This window comes from Balaenoptera musculus, chromosome 12 (assembly GCF_009873245.2).
Source record: "Balaenoptera musculus isolate JJ_BM4_2016_0621 chromosome 12, mBalMus1.pri.v3, whole genome shotgun sequence".
Taxonomy (NCBI): domain Eukaryota; kingdom Metazoa; phylum Chordata; class Mammalia; order Artiodactyla; family Balaenopteridae; genus Balaenoptera; species Balaenoptera musculus.
Window position 1 is genome coordinate 73,338,010 of NC_045796.1, and position 14,444 is coordinate 73,352,453.

Sequence of the window (14,444 nt, forward strand, 5' to 3'; positions counted from 1 at the left end):
GTGTGGACCCGCAGTTTGTGCCTTGCCCAAAGGCAGGGCGAGAGGCCTGAAATCCAGCCTGCTTTCTGCTAGCCAAGCTGTTGGCTTTTTTCGTCCTTGAGGAAGAAGTGCTTTTCCTGTTCCAACCTGCTGGCCCAACGGGAGCACTTTTTTATAATTAGTACAAAACACATTATAGTGTATCAAAATGTTGGCTTAGGGCCTGATGGTTAGTATTAGTCTTTTGTCTCAACAAAATATCTATAGCTCCTTTCATAGCAGTAGAAAAGTCAGCTGGGGAGAAAAATACTAATAAGTAAATTCTCTCATTCCTAAGCAAAACAGGAAAAATTATAAGCCTTAAGAAATTCAAGTAGGGAATTCCCTGGTGGTCCAGAGGTTAGGACTCAGCACTTTCACTGCCAGGGCCCGGGTTCAGTCTCTGATCGGGGAAAATAAGATCCCACAAGCCCGCACACACGGCCAAAATATTAAAAAATAAAATATGTATCTTATTTAAAAAAAGAAATTCAAGTAAACTAGTTAAATATGAAATTGATAAATGTTACCTTCAGTTTACATTTATCCTATAGATACCCAGTCGTATTTGAAGAGGATGCTAAATTGTTACCAATATGTTTTGGCTCATTTGACTAGGCAAAAAATTAAATACATAAAACCACTTTCTCAGTCTTGTTTGATAAGATCAAGCCACTTCACTATTACTGTAGTTTATTTGAATTTTGTGTAACTAGATGGTAAAATGCAAACTCTAAAACTCTTTAGACCTATTTGGATGTTCTTATCTGACCATAGTGATAGTAAGAGGATTTCATTTTCAAATGACTGGGGCCACATCAGTTGTTTACAGATTTCTCTTGGGGGTTCTGGGTACGGATGAATATTGCCATTTTAGGGGACATATTGTAAAGGATAGTATTTCTTGTCATTGGTGTAAACCAAATTTTAGCAAATTCGTATTTTAGTAAATTTAATTTAAATAGTGCGTATTCCATGTGGCATTCTGCCAGCCAGTAATGAACCTGGAGGAATACAGAGTGTTTTTAACATCCGTACCTTTCTCCCCATAAAAGGGAGAGTGTTTTTTTCCTTCATAATAAATTCATCTCTCTGCACAAACAAATGAGTGTGTGTGTGTTGTATTTCTATGCATGTTAGAAGTGGAAAATGCGTAATTTTTTATTGTAAATGCTTGAAGTGAAATTTCTGCTTTTTGAGAAATACAGAATTACTGCTAGGGTTTAATTAGAGTTAATAGACTTAATAGAAGTTAATTTACACATGCTGGAACGCTCATCAATATTATGTGATCACATGACTTTAATAGTTTCCATGAGAAATATTAGCTACAATACAAGCAGTTTTTGTGACCCATATTACCATTTGCTTGTTAATTAGATCTGGGGGGGCACATCTGCAGGCTGTCTTCAAACACATTCATGTGTACACACACATACACACACACACATACACATGCTCTCTCTGAAAGATTTATAGAAGCTTTGAAATTCACAGTCCTATAATAAAAAATTATTATTTAACTTAAATGTTAGTTATTGCTATTTTTTTATTGAAGTATAATTGACATGCAACATTATATTAGTTTCAGGTGTACAACATAGTGATTCAACATTTATACACATTGTAAAATGATCACCACAATAAGGCTAGTTACCATCTAAGCTATTGCTATTATTAACTTTTATTATCGAGCATTTGATATGTTCTTGGTATGGGCGAGCACTTAAGTATATTAACACATTTAATCTTCATAAAAACCTGAAAAGTTCAGCTCCATCTCACTGCACAATATGTATTTCCTTGTTAATTTAGTTGTAGCTCTGTTTCCTTGGTTACAGGGAATATTTTCTAGCAATTTCTATAATATAAACAACTCTGATTATGTACTACTTGCAAATGGATTGAACTCTTATGCTGAAGTGGGGTTTTTTTGTATAGTTTAATCCTCTATAAAAAGTAGCAGTTTTGAGAATATTTAATAACCATCCTCATCATCTTGTAATAGGAACTTGCTTTTATAGTAGAGAAAATTTTGCATAAAACAAGGAATATATAACATAAATTATATTTCATCTAGAAAATTAAGACTTTGGAGACTAACACCTGTGGTTTCCAAGAGTGGAAAAAATTTTCAACATCAGTTATCCACCAATATGCTTAATCATTGTACATTTTCCTAGGAAATTTTACTCTCCGTCTTCCATCATATCATTCTCCTCACCCTCCATCTGAACAAAACACTAGTAAAGAGCAAGGAACTAATATTTTAATCTTTCGTACTTCTTTTTAAAATCTTTTTAACTCTCTCTCCTTCTAGTACACATAAACAGTCTTCTCCTTTCTCACTTACCAAGTGTATGAAGTAAATTACTCATCCCCTGTGATAGACTATGGGAGGTCTGGAAGCTGTTAAATCACATGGCTCTCAGCTCTTCTGCTAAGTCACACTGCAGCTTGAAGTAACCATTGATAAGGGCAGGGCTAGGGAGAGCCCCACCAATGCCGGGAGAAGAGAGAATCCAAGTCTCTCTGGCTTCTGATGACCCACTTTGGTTTCTCATTAATATTTTTAGGACTTAGGACTGTAGAGTAACAGTTGTATTGGGCCAGGTCCCGTTGGCTTGAGGAATGATGGGAAGGACCTTCTACTTCTCAGGATTTGGGACCTGGACACCTAACAGCAGAAAATACCCTAGCCCTACGTCAGCTATTCACCAGGCGTACATTCTAAAATTTAAAAACTATTTCTAATGTCGAGAACCCTATGTGCTATAATTTCCTAATGTTGCTATGAAATATGTAAGATTTAGTTTTAGGAAGAGCCTTGATTATCTTAGTGGATCTGTAGAGTGCTTTACCTCATATTTATTGGGTTCACAAATTACATAGTTAAATTAATGTGATAATTTTTTTCTTCTAGTTTTGTTGAGACATAATTGATGTACAGCACTGTAAGTTTAAGGTGTCCAGCATAATGATTTGACTTGCATACATCATGAAATGATGACCACAATAAGTTTAGTGAACATCCATCATTTCCTAGAGATACAAGATTGAAGAAATAGAAATTTTTTTCCCTTGTGATGAGAAGTCTTAGGATTTACTCTCTTAATGACTTTCATATATAACATATATAACATGGTGCTGATTATGTTTATGATGTTGTATATTATACCCCTAGTACTTTTTTATCTTATAACTGGAAGTTGGTATGTTTTCACTGCCTTCATCAAACTCCTCCTTCACTTTTCCCCTGCCTCTGACAACCACAAATCTGATCTCTGTTTCTATGCATTTGTTTGTTTGTTTGTTGTTTTGAACTATAATTGACCTACAACACTGTTAGTTCCCATTACACAACATAGTGTTTCAGTATTTCTATACATTTCAAAATCATCACCACCATAAGTCTAGTTACAATCCATCACCATACAAAGATAGTACCTATTAATGACTGCATTCTCCACAATACATTTCATCCCCATGACTCATTTATTTTGCAACTGGAAGTTTATACCTCTTAATCTCCCTCGCCTATTTCTCTCCTACCCCCCAACCCCTCCCCTCTGGCAACCACCTGTTTGTTCCCCAAATCTGTGATTCTGCTTCTGTTTTGTTGTGTTTGTTAATTTGGTTTGTTTTGTAGATTCCACATATAAGTGAAATCATACAGTATTTGTCTTTCTCTGACTTATTTCACTTAGCATAATCCTCTCTAGGTCCATTCGCATTGTTGCAAATGGCAAATGTGGCTAAGTAATGTTCCATTATCTATATGTAGACACACACCACATCTTCTTTATTCATCTAGTGATGGGCACCTAGGTTGCTTCCATATCTTAGGTATTATAAATAATGCTACAGTGAACATAGGGGTGCATGTATCTTTTCTAATTAGTGTTCTGATTTTCTTTGGATAAATACCCATGAGTGGAATTGCTGGATCACATGGTAGTTCTATTTTTAATTTTTTGAGGAATCTGTATACTGTTTTCCATAGTGGCTGCACCAGTTTACATTCCCACCAACAGTGCATGAGGGTTCCCTTTTCATCACATTCTCACCAACACTTGTTATTCATTGTCTTTTTGATAATAGCTAGTCTAGCAGGTGTGAGGTGATATCTCACTGCGGTTTTGATTTTAATTTCCCTGATGATTAGTGATGTTGCACATCCTTTCGTGTGTCTGATAGCTATCTTGTATGTCTTCTTTGGAAAATGTCTACTCAGGTCCTTTGCCCATTTTTTAATCAGGTTGTTTGCTTTTTTGATGTTGAGTTGTATGAGTTATTTGTGTATTTTAGATATTAACCCCTTGTTGGATATATCATTTTCAAATATCTTCTCCCATTCAGTAGGTGGCCTTTTCATTTTGTTGATCATTTCCTTCACTGTGCAAAAGCTTTCTAGTTTGATGTAGTCCCATTTGTTTGTTTTTGGTTTTGATTCCCTTGCCTGAGGAGACGTATTCAGAAGAATATTACTAAGACCAGTATCAAAGAGTGTACTGCCTATGTTTTCTTCAAGAAGTTTTATGGTTTCAGGTCTTACATTTAAGTCTTTAATCCATTTTTAACTTATTATTATACATGGTGTGAGAAAGTAGTCCAGTTTGATTCTTTTACCTGTAGCTGTCCAGTTTTCCTAACATCATTTATTGAAGAGGCTGTCTTTTCCCCATTGTATATTGTTGCCTTCTTTGTTGTAGATTAATTGCCATGTAAGTGTGGATTCGCTTTCTGATAGTTCACTCTTAGTGTATAGAAACTCAACAGATTTCTGTATATTAATTTTGTATCCTGCAACTTTACTGAATTCATTGTGAGGTCTAGTCATTTTTTTGGTGGCATCTTTAGGATTTTCTATGTATGGTATCATGTCTTCTGCAAAGAGTGACAGTTTTACTACTTCCTTTCCAATTTGGATTCCTTTCATTTCTTTTTCTGATTGTATGATTGCTATGGCTAGGAGTTCCAATGCTATGTTGAAGAAAAGTGGCAAGAGTGGGAATCTTTCCCTTATTCCTGATCTTAGAGGAAAAGCTTTCAGCCTTTCATTGTTGAGTATGATGTTAGCTGTGGGTTTGTCACATGTGGCCTTTATTATGTTGAAGTATGTTCCCTCTATACCCCTTTGTTGAGAGTTTTTATCATAAATGGATGTTGAATTTTGTAAGAAGTTTTTTCCACATCTATTGAGATGATCATATGAGTTTTATTCTTCAGTTTGTTGTATCACATTGATTTGTAGGTATTGAACCATCCTTGCATCCCTGGGATAAATCCCACTTGATCATGATGTATGCTTCTTTTACTGTATTGTTGGATTTGGTTTGCTAATAGTTTGTTGAGGATTCTTGCATCTATGTTCATCAGTGATATTGGCCTGCAATTTTCTTATTTTGTGATATCTTTGTCTGGTTTTGGATCAGGATGATGCTGGCCTTGTGGAATGAGTTTGGAAGTGTTCCTTCCTCTGCAGTTTTTTGGAGTAGTTTCAGAAGGATAGGTGTTAACTCTTCAATAAATATTTGGTAGAATTCACCTGTGAAGCCATCTGGTCCTGTACTTTTGTTTGTTGGGAGTTTTTCTTATTACTGATTCAATTTCATTACTGAAGTGTTTGTATTTTCTGTTTCTTCCTGATTCAGTATTGGGAGATTGTCCATTTCTTCTAGGTTGTCCACTTTTTTGGCATATAATGGCTTGTAGGGCTCTCTTATGATCCTTTGTATTTTGTGGTGTTGGTTGTAAGTTCTCCTTTTTCATTTCTGATTTTATTGATTTGGATCCTCTCTCTTTTTTTCCTTGATGAGTCTGGCTAAAGGTTTATCAATTTTGTTTATTTTTTCAGAGAACCAGCTCTCAGTTTCATTGATCTTTTCTATTGCTTTTTTTTAGTCTCTATTTCATTTATTTCTGCTCTGATCTTTGTGATTTCTTTCCTTCTTCTAACTTTCTTGTTTGTTTGTTCTTCTTTTTATAGTTCTTTTATGTGTAAGGTTAGGTTGTATTTGAGATTTTTCTAGTTTCCTGAGATAGGCTTGTATTGCTATAAACTTCCCTCTTAGCCTTGTTTTTGCTACTTCCCATGGATTTTGGATCACTGTATTTTCATTTTCTTTTGTCTCCAGGTATTTTTTTATTTCCTCTTTGATTTCTTCAGTGATCCATTTGTTTAGTAACGTATTGTTTAGCCTCCATGGGTTTGTGTTTTTTGAAGATTTTTCTTGTAGTTGATTTCTAGTCAAGGCATTTTGGTTGGGAAAGATGCCTGATATGATTTCAGTCTTCTTACATTTACTGAGACTTCTTTTGTTGCCCAGCATATGATCTATCCTAGAGATTGTTCCATGTGCTCTTGAAAAGAATGTGTATTCTTCTGCTTTTGGATGGAATGTTTATATACATAAATTTATATATTAAAAAAAATATATATATATATATATATATATATATATATATATATCCATCTAATCTAATATGTAGTTTAAGGCCAGTGTCTCCTTATTGATTTTCTGTGTGGATCTGTCCATTGATGTAAGTGGGGTGTTAAAGTCTCCTACTCTTACTGTGTTACTGTCAGTTTCTCCCTTTATGTCTGTTAATATTTGCTTTATGTATTTAGGTGATCCTATGTTGGGTGCATATATATTTACAATTGTTATATCTTCTTCATTAATTGATTCCTTTATCATTGTGTAATGTCTTTCTTTGTCTCTTTTAACAGTCTTTATTTTAAAGCTTATTTTGTCTCACTTAAGTATTGCTACCGTGACTTTTCATTTCCATTTACATAGAATACCTTTTTCCATCCCCTCACTTTCAGTCTGTGTGTCTTTATATCTAAAGTAATTATTTTTAATGTCAAATTTATGTTTCTCAATCTTTTAAATGTCTTCTAGAACTTTTGGTTTACTGAGTTCCCATATGGCTTTTAAGGCTCTGAAAAAAATAGCTCCCTAATGAGTTTTGATAAAGTTTCTTCATGATTAAAATAAATTTGCAGTAACATTCATGAATTTGAATGTGATCCCTGAGATGTATCACATGACTGAGAGTAGAAGAATGCCATTGGACACTCTATAAATGTTTAACCTAAAGTCATAGTACAGTTAAAAGTAATCCCTCCTAGGCTTTTTATTTAGAATGCCAACTGTAATCCCACTGTTGGTCACTAAGTCTGAACCTCCCAATGGAATGCTGACCTCAGAAGGGCTGAAAAGTTTTGATGCTGTATAATCTCTCACATTCTTCTTAAAAATAATTTTCATATGTTGTCACATAATGTTTATAGAGATTATATATTGAACTGAAAAACACCTGGTAATGTGAAACTTATGAAGAAGAAAATAGTTTAGGTTAGAGTTTCTTTTTTCTAACCCCTAAACTTGCATTCAACTTAGTATGTTCCACAGTCAAACTATAGCCATTATAAAGCCTCTATTCATGTTCTGGTATGACACATCAAATAAAGAAGATCAATAAAATTCAATTAACTATGGTTTCTTCAGAATTGACAATTACAGTATAATGAAATCAACCAAAGCAGATGAAATGGTAAATCCAATAAGAAATCAATTGAGTTTGTCAAAGTTGTTTAGGCCTAACTTAAGGTAAGTCTCTTGACCTCCCTTGCTCTCAGTTTTCCCATCTATGAAGTTGGAAAGTTGATCTAGAGGATCTCTAAGGTCCATTCCGGCTCAAAAGTTCCATGATAATAATAGGTAATACATTTATTTTTTAAATTTCAAATGGTCCAGAAAGGTACATAAAGCTAAAATTTCTTCAGTTAGTGCCTCACCCTGCTTGGACATTGGTGTGGTTGAAAGTTTCAGCTTTATCTCTTATTTCTTCATATGCTGACCCATGGACATCGATAGACCTCTTGGGAGAGGGTGAGTAAAACTTTATTTGTAAACCTCTGTTTCGAGAGACTTCCATATCTTAATAACTGTCCTCACTTTGATCATTTGGAGCCTGGTATATCTTTTGTCCTTTCCTTTTCTTCTCTTCCATTTGTTCTCTGTCTCTGGTGCGACATAGATTCTCTGGCTGCACTTTCCTCTGTTCCCTCCGAAGCACAGATTTCAGATCCGTTCGCACCAGAACCTACTCCTCCTGCTACAACTGCTGAAATTGCAACTACTTCAGCCTCTGCCTCAACTACTACAACTGTCACTGCTGTCACTGCTGAAGTGGATCTCTTTGGAGGTTAGTCAGTCACATCACTTTTCTTTCATTTTCCTTCCAGGATTGCTAAAATTACCGCAGCGTTAAAGCATTTAAAATCTTTTACATGATAGAACATGGCAGATAGATAGAACATTATAGAACATGCATGGCAGAGTGTTTAAGTACTTTTAAAACATTTATTCATATATATTTATCTTTGCTCAATTTGTCAACTTCATATTCATTTAATTTTAGTGATTATAGAGCAAAGGTTGCAAATGCTTTGGACCTATTCAATTTTCTACTTTTTGCGAAGTTAGGATTTAAGTTGCTATTAGAACTCTCGTCCCGTATATGCTTCAGCCCTGCAGTATCTGTAAGAGTGGTACCAGATCTTTCTATCATATTTAGAATTGGCTTTTTGGAATTTTTTTAGATTTGAACTAGCTGAGAGAAAAAAACGTTTGGGGAAAATGGGAGGAGAAATCCTGGCCTAAGTTATTTTTTAAGATTTAGGACAAAAAAAAAATCACCTAAGTGGAGTTCAGATCTAGAGGTCTCTGAAGAGAGTTTAGGGATATGTCCATTTTTGCAACTTTTTAAGCTTGTTCTGTCCAAGCAAAAACTTGGATCATCTTTGGCTTCAGAACTTTGAGAGACCGTTGGAGTCGACACTTGCAACGCTGATTGAAAACAGTTTATATCAGACTTTGAAATGATTGTCTGAAAATATTTTTTCCATGCAAATGTAAATTCTGACACGGAGTTGATTTACAGCTGTAAGCTTGAGTCAAATATCCTACGCTCTGTCAATATAATATGCCTAGACCTGACGAACCATCTGAAACCAGTTTATTTACATCTTCCCATTTTGAGTGGTGCTAATGTCCAAACCTGGAGAAGTGCTCATTTCACATGTGTACATTGAACAGTGTTATAGTCATCATAGTTTTGTGTTTCTTCGTTACAGTATAACATCTTTCCCAGGGCATTTTGAGAATATGGTAAAGAAATTGGAGAAAGCAAATGATAAGGGGTGGGGGCAGGAGAGATTTGGCAGGCTCAGTTGGAGTTAACGTATTCCCCTGGGAACATACACTTATACACTGTCACATACCACTGTGCTACATGCCGTGCCCCAGTCTCTGAGGCTTGCCAACATTGTCTAAGACAAGGAATACTCAACGGGACACAGCATCATTGCCTCTGTTTCATGCGAGGAATTTGCCCCTGCCTTGCTGCACTGCCATTCTGTTGCCCTTCCAAATCTATTGTAGGAGAAATCTGGTTTTTTTGTTTGTTTTTTAAAGTAGGAGAAGGGATTTGCATACTCTTGAATAATTTATTATGAGGAGTCATCCACTAGAGAAAGTTAGTTTTTCAGTTATGCCTCTGTAACTTTTGAGACCAGAAATTAAAGTATTAGCTTAAATTTATAAAACCAACTTCTTCACCCCATCCTTCCTACCTCCATTATTGGTCTTGAGTATGGATGGTTTCTCATAGGCTTATGTTAAGAGAAAAATTCAAGGAAAATATGGACAGCTTGGATAACAATTTTGTACGTAAGCATTTCTATTCCTTTAGCTATTTAGATTTTTGTTTTTCAGTCCATTTTAAGGAGCTTAATTGCCTATAAGAAATCAGTCAACTCCATCTTGCTTCTCTCATGGTCCTGCCTAAGATATTTCTTGGAAATATTCTTTGTGCCATTATGCTGTTTGTGTTAATCATTTATTACTGCTTTGACGACAGTCATCAAGCAGAAGAACCTGTATGTTTGAAAATATTTTCGTGATGTCAGTCTTTCTACCCCGAAATACAAATTTAAAAGGTCAGTACTGTAGAAAATCATATAATTTAATGCCAAAGAATGGAGGCTGTCCTTTAATTTCACCAATATCCTTTCTAGTCATCTGGCTGGAGGATAAGTAAAGATGAGGACATCTGCAAATCTCATCACAATTATTTTTACTAATCTTTATAGTTCTGTAAACTGTCTCCCGGCCTCTGAGAGCTGTGAAATCTCTATCCTTTATGTTCAGAAATCTATATGTGTCACTGTCTGTCTTGTAGTTTTCAGTGATACTCCCTGATTTCTTTCGTGTTCTTTATGGATTTATAAGGAATCATTTAGAGGTAAGATTTTAAATTAAAACCTCAACTAAAATCTCTTTGGTCGTGTTGTGTGGCCATTTTTTTAAAATTTTGTATCTCTAAAATGGGCAAGTGGTAGAATTTTTGAATAATAAGAGCACCAGTTCTTTCATTTATATGACTTTAAAATAGCCGCTTTGAGGTTTTATGTAGCATATATAGCAGTATTAAGTAGATTTCTTTAGAAATAAGGTTAATGAATTTTAATTTCTGAATAATGGCTAATTGTTTAATTTCAGGAATATGAAATACTGAAATGTTAAATTTTTCTATGTATTTTAGTCTTGTATTTTCATTACAAATTTGAAAAATATGGAGTGTCTGTTATTTTAAAATACTCAGATTGATACCCACATAATGTTTTAGTCGTTTCAATGTAAGTCATTAAAAAAAATTTTTTAGAAACATTATATTTACTAAATGCTTATTTTTTTAAAGGGAACTTTTAAGAAATGAAATCTGCCTTCTGCCTTCTGTGGTCAGGCAGAACAGGACTGCAAGGCAGTGTTATGCTTTAAAAATTTAGTAAAACTTAGATACTGATAAAGATAAAACACAAAATCCTTAAAAGCATTCTGTTTTTCATTGATGTAAACTCTACTAACAACAGCACGTTAGTTTGTAACAATACAGTTTTTTTCTAAGCAGTGCAATGCTAAATTGATGCTAATTCCTCTGCATGTTCACCAGGGTACCCTTTCAGTCAACTGTGTTAATTTGTGAGCAAGCCTCCATGATGGTAGGCTGTGAGCACAGAACCAAGTGGCTGGAAAACCAAAGAACTTGCCTCCCAAACCTGACTTCATTTGAACAAATTGGTTAACAAACCAAGTTAATCAATCTTCCTTAAAACCAATACTTAAATATAAGCACCTACAACTAGATTTCATGTAAGAGTCTTACAATCTGGGACCTTTGGGGAAGAAAATGGACTGGAATGGTGACCCTTGGGCTCAAGACGCTGAGAATGATTGAAACTTTTGTGCCGAGTACGTGATTTAAAGATGGTGTGTGTGCCTGGAGAAGACAGGGAGAGGAGTTCAGGCTGGAGAAGCCAATAGCAGTAAGAAATTTTTACAAAGGTAGTCAGTCACATGATAAAAAGTGAGGGAAAAAATTCTTCCTAGATTTCCAGAAGGAAGAGAAGGCTAGTCTGCAGCAGTGTCAGAGACTGGTTTGCTGGGTAAGGCTGGACTGAGTCCATAACAGTAGAAAAGCAGGAACATGCATTTCCTGGAAGTAGCACTGGTTGGTAATTGGCAGAATGTAGACCTGAACTGCAAATGGGTAACAAGGGAAAGAGAACTAGATTGGAGATGACTTTAGCTTTCAGTGCTGGAAGGATAATGCTGCCATCGATGATGAAAGAAAGCTGAATAACTAAGAAGTTTTGCTGTTTTTTTAAACAAAATCAAAATTATATTATTATCTCTGACAGTCCCGGGGGTTCTAGTGGGCTCAGCTGGACGGTTGTCTCTCAGGGTCCCTTTCGTGGCTACAGTCAGACAGTGGCTGTGGGGCTGGGATCATCCAGTCTCACTTGTTCACATCTCCATCAAATGGCCTGGGAAGACTTAGCAGCTGGGGGCTGGAGCAGCTGGGGCTCCTTTGTTTAAGAGAAGTGTTGACAGTTTATGAGTTAAGTTTACAATGTTTAGTTTCAGAGAAGCATTAAAAGGAGATGTCTTGCTGACCGGGGATGGAGGGACACCACCTCTCCTAAAGATATAGCTACAAATATGGGTTTCACCTACGTACACAGAAATTAAGGAGGCCAGCCTGTGAATATTTGTTTGAACTCTAGCGCTGATATAACTGGTACTTATTCCATCCTACAAGGAGGGAACAGTATAGTAGAATGTGGCACAGTTCATAACAGTAGAGTGGTCAAACACCCAAACCTCCGTCAAACAACTTACAGCCAAATCCTGACTCCGCCACTTGCCGGACCTTGGTCACATCCTCAGACTTTACAAGTTTCTGTTCTCTTATCTACAAAGTGGAGATGATAAAACCTATATCACAAGAAAGTTGTAGGAATTAAATTTAATAACGCAAATAAAATATTTACACAGCGACTGGCACATAAATAGTAACTGCTATTACTGTTTCTATTACTTCCAATGGCATTACCCTCAGTTCCAAATTTTCTAAGAATGAAAAGAAAGAAAACAGACCTGACCTGTGGCAAAATATTTTCAGCCCTCCCAACCTCCTCTTAGACTTTTCTTGTGGTCTTCTGCCCCAGCTGTTAGTGCTTTCAAGTTGCTCTAAGTCCTCTGTGATAGTATCCTTAACATGGCATCTGAGGAGGTGTGTCTGTCCTATCCCCTGGTGTGTTTTTCCTACTCCATTATTATTATTCAGCCTCTCCCCTGACTGACCTCTACTCAGAACATATATATATTCCCTCAGTGTAGCTGTGGGAAGCAATCAAATCAAGCTGTAACATATGATTGTCCCATTGTCCCTTCTAGGGATATTTGTGTTTTTGTAAAGGACCTTTTAACTCAAGCGAGTCTCTAATGTTTAATGTTTGTTAAGGCCGGGCTTCAGGACGTTACCATAATGTGTCTCATACTCAGATCAGTTTGGAACACGCTGGGTGAACCTGAGAAACAAGTGTCTCGACTGCAGGACTTCCTACAGCCCAATATACCACATAAATCTCTGAGAAAGTGGGTATACTGTGTAGCATTTCCCAAGCATGTTTGACGAATTCTTTTTAATGGCTAGAGGAACAGTGTTCTAGGGAACACTGGTAGATATTGCAGAAGGCGGTATTTTAGGATGGGAAATCTAGCGGGTCAGTGGCAGGTTCTTGTTGGTCCCTACCTTCCAGAAATTTCTTCTAGGCAAGGCATATTTATGATGGCTTCATTCCTTCTGTACTTTGGAACTAAAGGGTTTCTTTGAAAGCGCCAGGATTTTTTTTTTTTTTTACCATAATTAACATGGTGTGTTGACAGAAACATATTGGGAATCATTTGTCACATCAGCCATTGATAAATTGGACATTTATAAATGGAAGCCGCCTGCATGTTAATGGATCCATTGTATATTATTATAATCTACTATAGATAGTTATACGCTTGTAGTCTTAAAACATGAAGCTACAATTTTAATCTGTTGAAAACGGATCATTGTCCACATAACTGAAGCAATGCAGTGTTTGAAAACAGCTATAAATTTAAGTCAAAATAAAGGCATTATGGTGTCATCTCCTAATTTTTTTTCTTTAGTTCTTTAAAACAAATCCTTGTTTGTGTCTGAAAATGTCTTTCAGGGATAGTGAAGATTTAACTTTTATGAACATTTAGTATACCTTTCATGTTAACAGTGTAATTTCGTCTGTAGTAGACTATAAAAGGACATGTAAACTAAAATTGTTTACATCATCATCATGTATTTAATTTTATTGGGCTTGAAGAAGATATCCGTGTTTGCTAGGAACCACTAGTCAGAGACATCATAGTAACATAGTATATAAATATTACCTGGACATGAAAGATCAATGTCTTAAATTGCATAATGAAGTTATTTTTGTGTTTTATTTTTCACATCCATTGCTTTGTAATGATACATAAAACATGCTTCTCAGAGCCCTTATACAATGAGAATCTTGTTACCTTTTGGATCTCGCAGGCCTCAGCAGGATCCACACTGTACCACTTGCATGTGACCAACATGAAGGGGCGCCAAGAGTCATTGTCTTGTGACCGCCAACAGTGCATGGGCCATAAAAATGCGTTTGAAGCAATTCATGTTGTATAAGGGAGCCTTCTTTGCAATTTAACTTGGTTCTTTTACTATATTTTTCTTCTCTTTTTGTCCCTTTCATTTCTGTTGTTTTAAAACCTGCACCCAAGATGCCTTTGCAGCTTCTCCCGGGGAGGCCCCTGCAGCATCCGAAGGGGCCACTGCGCCAGCACCCCCGACCCCTGTAGCCGCGGCGCTTGATGCGTGTTCAGGAAACGGTGGGTTTCCAGTCCTGAGCCCATCTGTTGTCGTTCTGTCCTGATGTGAAACTCCCGTAGCTAGACTTGGCCCTATGTGTTTCTAATTTTGCTTTCTTCTGAGTATAAAGTATC

General features: G+C 36.1%; 1 protein-coding gene across 9 annotated transcripts in view; it reads left to right on the forward strand.

Moving 5' to 3' along the window:
* The window catches only part of SNAP91 (synaptosome associated protein 91), a 156,987-nt gene that overhangs the window by 106,115 nt on the left and 36,428 nt on the right, over positions 1-14,444 (forward strand). For 8 of the 9 annotated variants that reach the window (XM_036871845.1, XM_036871848.1, XM_036871849.1 and 5 more), the window contains 3 exons: positions 7,905-7,919; positions 8,068-8,235; positions 14,223-14,330. In XM_036871845.1, the coding sequence (XP_036727740.1) occupies positions 7,905-7,919; positions 8,068-8,235; positions 14,223-14,330 (291 nt within the window). The remainder of the gene's footprint in view (positions 1-7,904; positions 7,920-8,067; positions 8,236-14,222; positions 14,331-14,444) is intronic. The other variant, XM_036871853.1, reaches the window with a different exon arrangement.